This window comes from Triticum dicoccoides, chromosome 4B, assembly GCF_002162155.2.
Source record: "Triticum dicoccoides isolate Atlit2015 ecotype Zavitan chromosome 4B, WEW_v2.0, whole genome shotgun sequence".
NCBI lineage: Eukaryota > Viridiplantae > Streptophyta > Magnoliopsida > Poales > Poaceae > Triticum > Triticum dicoccoides.
The window spans coordinates 11,857,193-11,866,980 of NC_041387.1; the positions used below are offsets into that span (position 1 = coordinate 11,857,193).

A 9,788-nucleotide genomic window follows, 5' to 3' on the forward strand; every position below is an offset into this window, starting at 1 on the left:
ATTATTAAAATTCGAGCTTCGCCCCGGTTGGAAGATGATACACTTGCTTGGGGTCCAGGCAAATATGGTATTTTTACTGTGAAGAGTGCATATCAATTTGCCTTCGATGAAGCTCACAGAATGAATGCAGCGGGATCTAGTTCCAGTCCGGATGGTCGCCGTTCTTGTTGGAACTTTATTTGGTCTTGCGATGTTCCTCCTACAGTTCGAAACTTTGCTTGGAAAGTCGCTACTAATGCTTTGCCGACATGGCAGAAGAAGCACAGTAGGAGTCTGGAGGTTAATGACCTTTGTCCAATTTGTGCTGTTGAGCCGGAAGATAACTTCCATCCCCTCTGTCGCTGCACTTTTGCTAGAGAATTATGGTCAACAATGTCGGAGGTTTGGTCCTTACCTGACTTGGCTGCTATTAGAAATACAGGTAAGGAATGGCTGCTTCATGTCCTTGACCCATTGCCAGAAATCGAGAGGTGCATGCTTCTTATGACTTTGTGGAGGATTTGGCACATCCGTAACGAAGTGTTACACCATAAACCTGCGCCCCCAATGGAAGCGTCCAGGAGGTATTTGGTGAGTTACCTTGATTCCTTGGTTGGTCTTAAAATTGATCTATCTTCTGATCCGAGCAAAGGGAAGTCCTTAGTTACATACGATAGGCCACTTAAAAATCCACATGTTCGAATAGTTGAGAGCACTCCTGTCAAATGGTGTCCCCCTATGGCGGGTTGGGTGAAACTGAATACTGATGGGTCCTTTGCAGTAAATGGTACGGCTGGTGCGGGGATGGTGCTGCGAGATGACAAAGGTAATGTCATCTACTCAGCTTGCAGGGAGCTTTTTTCATGCCGAGAAATTCTTGAAGCTGAGTTGTGTGCTTGCATGGAAGGCCTGTCTTTTACAATTCAGAGAAGCGACTTGCCGATCATTATTGAGATGGACTCCATTATTGCAGTCAAGCTGATTCAAGCGATGGATATTGATAGATCGATCTACTCTTCTTTAGTTAAAGAAATTAGACACCTGATGTCTCTTCATGATTCTTGTATTACTCATATAAATCGTACGCAAAATAAGGTTAGCGATAGCTTAGCAAAGTTTGCTAGACAAGAGGGCAGAACAATGACCTGGGTTGGGTCAGGCCCATCAGTTTCTTTAGAGCTAGCCGAGGCTGATTGTATGGACATTGAGATTTGAGTAATGCAAAGATTTTACCCGCAAAAAAAAAACAAGTACAGCTCCTACACTAGCGGTGTCTTGTGGCTCGTGTGACCATTATTTTCCACGCCAATTGAATGGCATTGAGTATTGGATGGAGATGGATCCAGTACGTGTCGCACGCTTTATCTACACAATTGGGCAATGTAGTCACCTACACATATCTTAGAAATCATATCTACTACAATAACATGCACATGTGTTTATTACGCAAGAGCATTTTATTCATGCACGACTTTATTACACTCGTCCATCGAATACATCCATTTCCGGCTTAGATGTGCATACGAATGTATGCATCCAATTGCACTTATTTTGATATATAAGATCGGATAGACATAGACTTGTTCTTGTCTGTGTGCTGGAGACCTCTTCCATGGTCGCTCATGGGCAGAAGATGACCTGGTAGTTGGTGCCGCCGGGGCAGGTGAAGATGCTGGTGGCATCGTCCTTAGGGTAGCTGTAGGCGTCGGAGCACTGCCCCTTGAAGAACCTCGAGTAGTTGGTCGGCCCGCAGTTGTTCGCCGCCGACCCGGTGCAGCAGTACCTGTCCTCCTTGAACACCGTGCACGCGTTGTTACACCCTCCGGCGGCCCGCAGCTCGTTGGGGCACTGCGGCGTGATCACCCGGGGGCACCGCGGCCCGCCCTTGGGGCACCCGGGGGAGCCGGGGACGGGGATGAATGACATGGGCACGTTGAACCCGTCGATCAGGGAGATGTCGAAGAAGTCCTGGCCCATGTACTTGTTGAGCCCGAACTCGGCCAGCGTGTTGGGCGGCTGCCCGTACTGCGTGCACTGTAGCTTCCCGCCGCAGTCCCCCGTCTGGCACCGCCCGTTGCCCGCGCCGTCGAAGCTGCACCCCGTGCGCGCCCACACGCGGCCGCTACAAAGGAGACATGTAAAACAAGTAAAACACAGCCAATTACTTGAAAATCTGGGAAAGCAAGCTCATCACGAGTCAAACGATCATATTACACAGAGCACAACACATGGGAATATGGCAAGCATACCACTGTCCACAAACTTGACTTTGGCGGAAATTTCAGAGACACAACCATCATATAGAAGCCATAGTGGAACATACAAAATATAGGCACAGAGAGATTTTTCTTCTAACCAGCCAATAAGTAATTTAAACTACAATAGGCCCAAGCTCCCTTTTGACCATATTTAAACTGACTACATATTTTCTTTGTATGAGGAACCTTTCTAATTAACATAATGGTAAAACAGAGAAAGAAGTATGATGACAACACATGAACTAGTATAACATACAAAATCCAGAAACAAAATATACAAGATAGAGAATTTTTGCTACCATCAAGTTGGCAACAAAATGTTCCATAATGGCCAAAGTGAGGGACTTCCATTCTTGAAAAACCCAGATGTACTCCCCCCGTCCCATAATATAAGAGCATTGGAGTACTTAATTCCAACCAGTCAGGCCTATAAACCGAAAGCAACAACCGTCACAGAATCAATAACAGCTCGATGGCCGGCACACAGCGAAACCAAAGCTCAAAGGGTAGGTCTCACAGCAAACAAAGGAGGAGGAAGAGACTAGGGACTCACCTGAGTAGTGATAGCCGAGAAGGCGGTCGTGTGAGTCGACGCCGAGGTTACATGGCAAAAACCTGGCTGTCTCGTCGGTGCCGTAAGCAGGGCGGCACACCACCGTCACTAGAGAGCTGCAGGCCGCGCCAACAAGAGCTCAGGTCTGAGTTTGTACTCGGGCCACTACAAAGAAATGCAAAGGAGTAGCTAGTCAGATTACAAATATCAACTCATGGTGGTTATCTTAGAAGTAAAAGTACTTTCTGCTGACAGTGAATTGACTAACAAAAACATGGCTGTTGGAACATTAGAAATAGATGTTTGGGCTTCCAGTAATACGGAGTTCATCCAACTGCTTAGTTATGCAACAAAACATTGTCACGAAAACAGAATAAACATCAACACCAGGATCAACCTACTCCGAGCAGGGCGGCACAAGGCAGGAGGAACATCCTACATTACCCAAAAGTACATAGTAAGCAAACAAAGTAAGCATCTGATTCCGATTTCGCCAGGAAATCATGCTTCAGAACAAGCAAACAACAAACAATGCATTGGGGTAGTGGATGAACAACGTTCTTAGTTCAACTTAGTAGCATGACTAATGGGTTAGTGGAACGGTCAAGTTTTGAGTGCCAACAAACACTGTTGGCTGCAATTATTCTCCAGCATCCAAGTCACGAGTCAGAAAATGAACAAGGTCGGAGGAAACATCATCTCTCACAAATATAATTGCTCAATCATTCACTAGTTTGATTTGGTCACAACTAGTGAACCTGCCATAACTGGAACTGAAACTTTTAATGCTGTATATGCCAACCATATACCAAATCTGCACAAGATCAATGTAGTTGGCTACCATGTAATTCGTTGGACTGAAGGAACAAATACTGAAATAAAAACATTAAACACAGCATGCACGCAATCACACCATGAAAGCCTATCCTATCCTTCCACAAGCGTGGTATACTGTATTGACTAGTGAATAAGACAACGATTGAGAAGTCTAATACTACGGTAAATTGCTGATTTGGTTAACTGAACCAGCCATATTATTGCCAACTCTATTAAAATCTGGAATACCAAGACATACAGTTTTTCCCTGTTCAGTCAATACATGCAGTAGCAGCATTGTCCAATCCTCGCCAAGTTGCTGATTGGACTGGTGTACGAGCTAGCTTGCTAGGATAGGATAGGAGGAAAGAAAGAAAGAAAGTTCCTCCTCTAGTCTCCTCTCTGAACCGAAGAAAGGAAGTTTCGGTTTTCTTGTTTTAGTTTACATGTACGCGATGTGCAGTGAGAAAATTGGACGAGAGAGATGGAGAAAGAGCAAAAAGATACCTTCCATGGCGTCAGCCAGCACTAGGGGTCGGAGCTGCTGGAGAGCGGTGGGATAATCGTGATAACAGGAGGACTAAACGTCGTTCCTACAGAGCCAATAAAACATGATAGTGGGTGCTGAGTCCATCGCACAGAAGATCATATTGACACTGCATAATCCAATGACTAGCTAGCAGCAGATGTGGTACCTGCAAGAAGCCATTGAGGATCGAATCTTATGCAAAGTTTTGGTTCCAATGCACATAATTTCCTGTTTGAATCTGCGATAATTGTGCCCCTTTTTTCTCACAAGATACAACTGACAGTGCTATTTTGGCACTTTATGCATTCTACTCACTGATATGAATCTGTTTTGCTGTGTAGCACCATAATCAGGGTATATGAACTGAGATACTATATGTTACATATATAGGCAAGTGAGCACTGCTGGTAGCAGCAGCATATTTTGGTACCGCTAGTATGAAGCAGTAGTACCTTCTCTTGGACTGCAGCAACAGTTGCAACCATGTGATATTTATACAGCATGCCATTGTCTAAACAATGAAACTGAATTGCTGCAACTACTTCCTGTATGAAACAATGAAATAAATGAGCTTGGTTTTGTGCACTTTCTTAAAATGTTCAGGTTGATGTGCTTTAAATTTTAAAATTCTGGTAGATGAAACAACAGAGTTTGACTTAGTTGCACAAATATTAAACACTAGATTTTTAACTCCGCTTGTCTTAGGCTGTGTACAATGCAAGATGCTTAGAGAGGTGCTTGTAAAAACAAACCTGTTTAAGCTTAAGCAATAAGCATCGGTGCTTGTTTCTATAGCAGAGGTGTCTGATTAAGAATTTGTGCTACACAAATAAGCACTGGTGCTTAAGGAAAAAAACAGTTTGTTTTCACAAGCACCACTCTAAGAACCTCGCATCTTATATGGCCTTAAGAGTAACAGTAAAAGTTTGAAGCCTAGGTGGGCACTCTTCCATGTCCAAGCTTTTTAAATAATCTTCATAGTTAAGGGCAAGACAGCAGGTCTAGTATAGGAAGGGCGAATAAGAGTGAGTAATATTCCTAGTTTCAGTGTCATTAATCTAGAGATCTTTTATGCAAGCATGGAGAGGAAGTGTCTGGCATGATGAGATTGTCATATATAGACTGCCAGTTTGCACACCAAGGACCACTCCAAATACTAGCATTGCCATTACGGATTTGAATAGAGCAGATTTAGGGGTATTACCATTGCATATGCAGAAGGAAGTGTCTGGGAAATAGTTAGCCTTCATATGCAGAAGGAAGTGTCTGGGAAATAGTTAGCCTTCAACTTTTTTATTGTTGTGGTGTCTTGTTTGAAGACAATTCTCCATGCTGCTGCAGTTAAAAGAAAGAGATTAACAGCCATGTGATCCCTAACACCAAGGCCTCCAACTTGGGATTAAATATCTATGAGATGATTATAGACAGTAAGAAAAAACAGAAGCCATCAAAGACAAGAACACTTGATTGTTTACTTCTAGTTTATTTCTTTTGCTTGGTTCTGTGCATTTCTTTAGGTGTTTAGGTTGAAGATATGTTCCAAATTTTAATTCTGGTAGATGAAACAACACATTTTAATTTACTTGCACAGATATGCTTCACGAGTATTTGGTGCTACATCAACTCGCCAATCTGAAGCAAACATTTATGAGATACAGGAAGGAAAATCAGAAGTATCAAATACTTGGCACTTGTTAGTTTAGTTTAGTTTTATTTTGCTTAGTTCTGTGCATTTCTTAACTGTTTATGTTGATGTGCTTTATAAAATTCTAGTAGATGAAGCACCAGATATGAACTTAGTTGCACAAATATTAAAGACCAGATTTGAACTTAACTTGTCTTAGACCATGTACAATGCAAGATGTTAGAGAGGTGGTTGTAAAAATAAACCTGTTTTCAATTAAGCACTGGTGCTTGTTTCTGTAGCAGAGGTGCCTAATTAAGCATCTGTGCTGTACAAACAAGCGCTGGTGCTTAAGAAAAAACATTTTGTTTTCACAAGAACCTCTCTAAGCAGCTTCCATTTTATATGGCCGTGCGAGTCTAAAAGTAAAAGTTTGAAGCCTGGGTGGGCACTCTCTGCCCAAGCTTCTTAAATAATCTTCATAATTATGGGGAAGACAGCATGTCTAATATAGGAAATGTGGATAATAGTGGGTTGTATAAAGATTTCATGAGCACTTTTATTAGGAAAAAAACGCAACTACTAGTGTACTTCCAGATTACTGACCGTCCTGATTGCAATAACTCATAGGAGTTGAGAGAATTCCATTACAGAAACTAGGAGAAAACAAAGTGTTAATAAGATTAATATTCCAAGTTTCAGTGTCATGAATCTAGATATCTTTTATGCAAGGAAGTGTCAATGGGATTGCCATATATAGATTGACAGTTTGCAAACCAAGGACCACTAGAAATACTAGAATTGCCATTGAATATTTGAATAGAGCAGCATTAGACAAATTATCCTTGATTTTAAGAATTGAAGGCCAGAAAACAGATTTAGGGATATTACCATTGCATCTCCAGAAGGAAGTGTCAGGGAAATAGTTGGCCTTCAAATTTTTTACTGCTGTTATATCTTGTTGGGGGACAATTCTCCATGCTCTGCTGCAGTTAAAAGAGAGAGATTAACAGCCGTATGGTCCTAACACCAAGGCCTCCATCTTGGGAGTAAATAATATCTGGGCGATGATTACAAGAAGAAAAATCAGAAGCCATCAAAGACAGGACAAGACTTAACTTAATTGTTTAATTATAGTTCCATTTCTTTTGCTTAGCGCCGCCCGATCGCATTTCCCCTGAGTTAAAAGAAGAGAGCGCACAGAGATGAGCGTCCTCTGCTGCGTCGGCGCAACAGCAGCCACCCCACCCTGGCGGCGTCTGCGCTCCTTGGCGGGATAAACACATGGAGCAGAGCAGTGGTAGCAGCGGCAAGGACGGGTCGGAGCTGCAGGAGACCACAAGCTTTGCACTTTGACCTTGGAACAAAACAAATGGAATGGCACGGTTAAGAGAGGATGACAAGCATTCACCACCGTAGACAAATCCATCACTTGCAATGAATCAAACAGAAGCGTTGCATCAAGCCCGTGCTTTATTCAACAGAAGAGAATGACGCAAGTGTCCAGCCTGGCATGACCCTAGCGATTTACCTACTGTTTCCTAACCGACGACGCCGAATACAGAGGACAAGAACAGAGTCTGGCTGTTTCTAATGTGTGCAGACCCCCGCGTGCGTGCACCTGCGTGCGTACGGGAGGAAGAAGTCGGGAATTAAATCTCGACCTTGATAGAAATGAAATGTAAGATACATTAATTCCTTGATAGGAATGTGTGATTACTTCTGTGAAGAGGAGAAGCTCCAGAGCACAACTGATACGATCTCTCTCCTGGTGCCCTCCGAACCACCCTCCACTGCACAAGCAAGATATAAGATATTAAAGATTTCACAAATACTCAAATATGGAATTTTGGATAAAGTCTAAAGCTATTGTAACTTCTCAAGCAGGATTGTTCCATGAGATTCAGTTAGAGGAATACACCATACATGCCCAGAGAAACAAGTTATCAGAAAGTTTGACAGTATTATCACTAGCTATGTCAACAATATATGGTGCAGAAGGCTTACATATTTGTATTTTAGCGCCACAAATATTCCCAGTTTCAGAAAAGTGCACTTCAGTAAGCTTACCCAATATCAATATCACCAAGGTGTCATAAGAAGAATTACTTGAGGATGATGAATTGACAACATGTCAGTACAGATAAACTCACAAATTGGCTCGAGGTATCATTTCTTGATATTTTTGCATTCCCTAATGCTTCCAGAATAACGTTGGTCTGTAGAACAACTTCAGACTCTTAGCTACCCCTAGTGCAGCCAAATACTACATCGCAATTTTATCTATTTCAGTTTTTCCTGCTCCACTTTCACCACTGAAATAAGACAAGCATCATAGGGTGCATAATCCAATGAATAGATAGCAGCAGATGTGCTACCTGCAAGACACCGTTGCCGGTGCACGGAGATGAGCGACCTCTGCTGCTCGGCACAACAGCAGCCACCCCACCCTGGCGGCGTCCGTGTTCCTTGGCGGGATAAACACATGGAGCATAGGAGTGGTAGCAGCGGCAGGGACGGGTCGGAGCTGCAGGAGACCACAAGCTTTGCGCTTTGACCTTGGAACAAAAAAAAATGGAATGGCATGGTTAAGAGAGGATGACGAGCATTCACCACCGTAGATAAATCCATGACTTGCAATTTATCAAACACAAGCGTTGCACCAAGCCCGTGATTTATTCAGCAGAGGAGAATTATGCAAGTGTCCAGCCTGGGATGACCCTAGCGATTTACCTACTGTTTCTTAACCGGCGCCGCGGAATACAGAGTCTGGCTGTTTCTAATGCGTGCAGACCCACGCGTGCGTGCGTGCGGGAGGAAGAAGACTGGGAATCAAATCGCGACCTTGACGAGCCTTCATTGGAGGAGAAGGGGATTTAGGGAAGGGGGTCGGACCTTGAAGAGGAGGGCGTCCTGTACCGACGCGGATCTGGCCGCCGCCATGAACTTCCGGCGCGAGGAGGAGGAGGAAGGCAGGCCGGTACTGGTCGCCATGGTGGTGTTGCCGCTGGTGATGGACTGCTGCATCTCCTACCTTGGTGATGAGACGAGATGGGGTCAGGGGAAGAGTGGGAGAGGGACGGAGAAGAACGTAGAAGAGAAGGGGAGGAGTGATTCCACACCTGGGGGTCGCCGTGGGTCGCCATGGCTGGCTAGGGTTTCCAGCGCGAGGAGGGAGGGGCGCTGCTGGAGTGGATCCGCGGCCATGGAGAGAAGGCGAGCGGAGGGGTCGCCGGGGTTGGGGGCGGCGGCTGGGGTTGGGTGGCGATGGGAGCAGAGGTGGAGGTCGAAAACAGAGACAAGTTTGTGGCGTCGGGATGTTTTCGTTTTCGTTTGACGAATTGAATGAAAATTATGGTTGGGTGCTCCTGCCGCGCCGATCCGTCTCTCGAAAACAAATTAATGTGGACTGCCACGGATCGCCCCCTCGCCTCGTCGATCTCATCCGTTTATCCGTTTTCTTCCTTTCAGATCCGACGGCGGATACCCTATGTGACGCGGATCACGCTTTTTTCTTCCTGTGATTTTCTTCATGCATGCATATATTATTATAAATCTATAAACAGAATCTATTAAACGAGTTCGGTGTAGAAATATAGCATGAATGAATGAACCAAACTAAAACAAATGTTGATGAGAAAGATTTCTTTTAACCACGAGCACTATTTTCTTTTCTGCCATGTGGGGGCCGCTCATCAATGGGTTCCTGTTTTCCTCACCTCCACCGAAAATGCTAGTCGTGCATTTCGCGGCGGACTGATTCGCGGCACGACGCTGACTTGAAGTGGTTGGCCTACCTATTCTATCGTCCCGGGTCCTTGAAATTGAGTGCAATAGCTTGGACGCGGACGATACATGTAACCACACGATGCTTGATGCTGAGCTGTCCATGCACGGGCTGGCATGGTCCATGGAATGGAATGGAATGCAATGTGGAGATCGAACGGGTGCTATACAAGAGTGATTTGCCGATGGTGTATCTCGTCTCGAACCGCTCTCTCTCTCTCTCTCTCTCTCTCTCTCTCTCTC

General features: G+C 44.4%; 2 protein-coding genes across 8 annotated transcripts; both read right to left on the bottom strand.

Annotated features, from left to right (window-relative positions):
• Positions 1 to 1,397: 1,397 nt before the first annotated feature.
• Positions 1,398 to 2,170, bottom strand: LOC119292418 (zeamatin-like). The gene is made up of 2 exons (XM_037571266.1): positions 2,145 to 2,170; positions 1,398 to 2,101 (listed from the first exon to the last, which is right to left on the bottom strand). Exons 1-2 carry the CDS (start codon positions 2,168 to 2,170, stop codon positions 1,600 to 1,602), a joined length of 528 nt encoding a protein of 175 aa, XP_037427163.1. The 3' UTR covers positions 1,398 to 1,599.
• A 138-nt stretch (positions 2,171 to 2,308) lies between these two features.
• Positions 2,309 to 9,122, bottom strand: LOC119294575. Of its 7 annotated transcripts, XR_005143456.1 has the most exons (12): positions 8,882 to 9,114; positions 8,655 to 8,793; positions 8,138 to 8,317; positions 7,480 to 7,552; positions 7,291 to 7,380; positions 6,651 to 7,116; positions 5,340 to 5,470; positions 4,588 to 4,680; positions 4,302 to 4,468; positions 4,114 to 4,199; positions 2,791 to 2,955; positions 2,309 to 2,664 (listed from the first exon to the last, which is right to left on the bottom strand). XR_005143456.1 is itself a non-coding variant. In XM_037572779.1 (10 exons), the coding sequence occupies exons 1-7, from the start codon at positions 8,964 to 8,966 to the stop codon at positions 5,382 to 5,384; spliced, it is 897 nt and encodes a 298-aa protein (XP_037428676.1). In that variant the 5' UTR covers positions 8,967 to 9,122; the 3' UTR covers positions 3,355 to 3,435; positions 4,114 to 4,199; positions 4,588 to 4,680; positions 5,340 to 5,381. The 7 variants fall into 7 exon arrangements, 6 of the variants coding, with proteins under 6 accessions (XP_037428676.1, XP_037428680.1, XP_037428679.1 ...); XM_037572779.1 differs by lacking the exons at positions 2,309 to 2,664; positions 2,791 to 2,955; positions 4,302 to 4,468; positions 7,291 to 7,380 and adding an exon at positions 3,355 to 3,435 and having other exon boundaries at positions 6,651 to 6,742; positions 6,878 to 7,116; positions 8,882 to 9,122; XM_037572782.1 differs by lacking the exons at positions 2,309 to 2,664; positions 2,791 to 2,955; positions 4,302 to 4,468; positions 7,291 to 7,380 and adding an exon at positions 3,491 to 4,008 and having other exon boundaries at positions 6,651 to 6,742; positions 6,878 to 7,116; positions 8,882 to 9,122.
• Between the last annotated feature and the right edge of the window lie 666 nt (positions 9,123 to 9,788).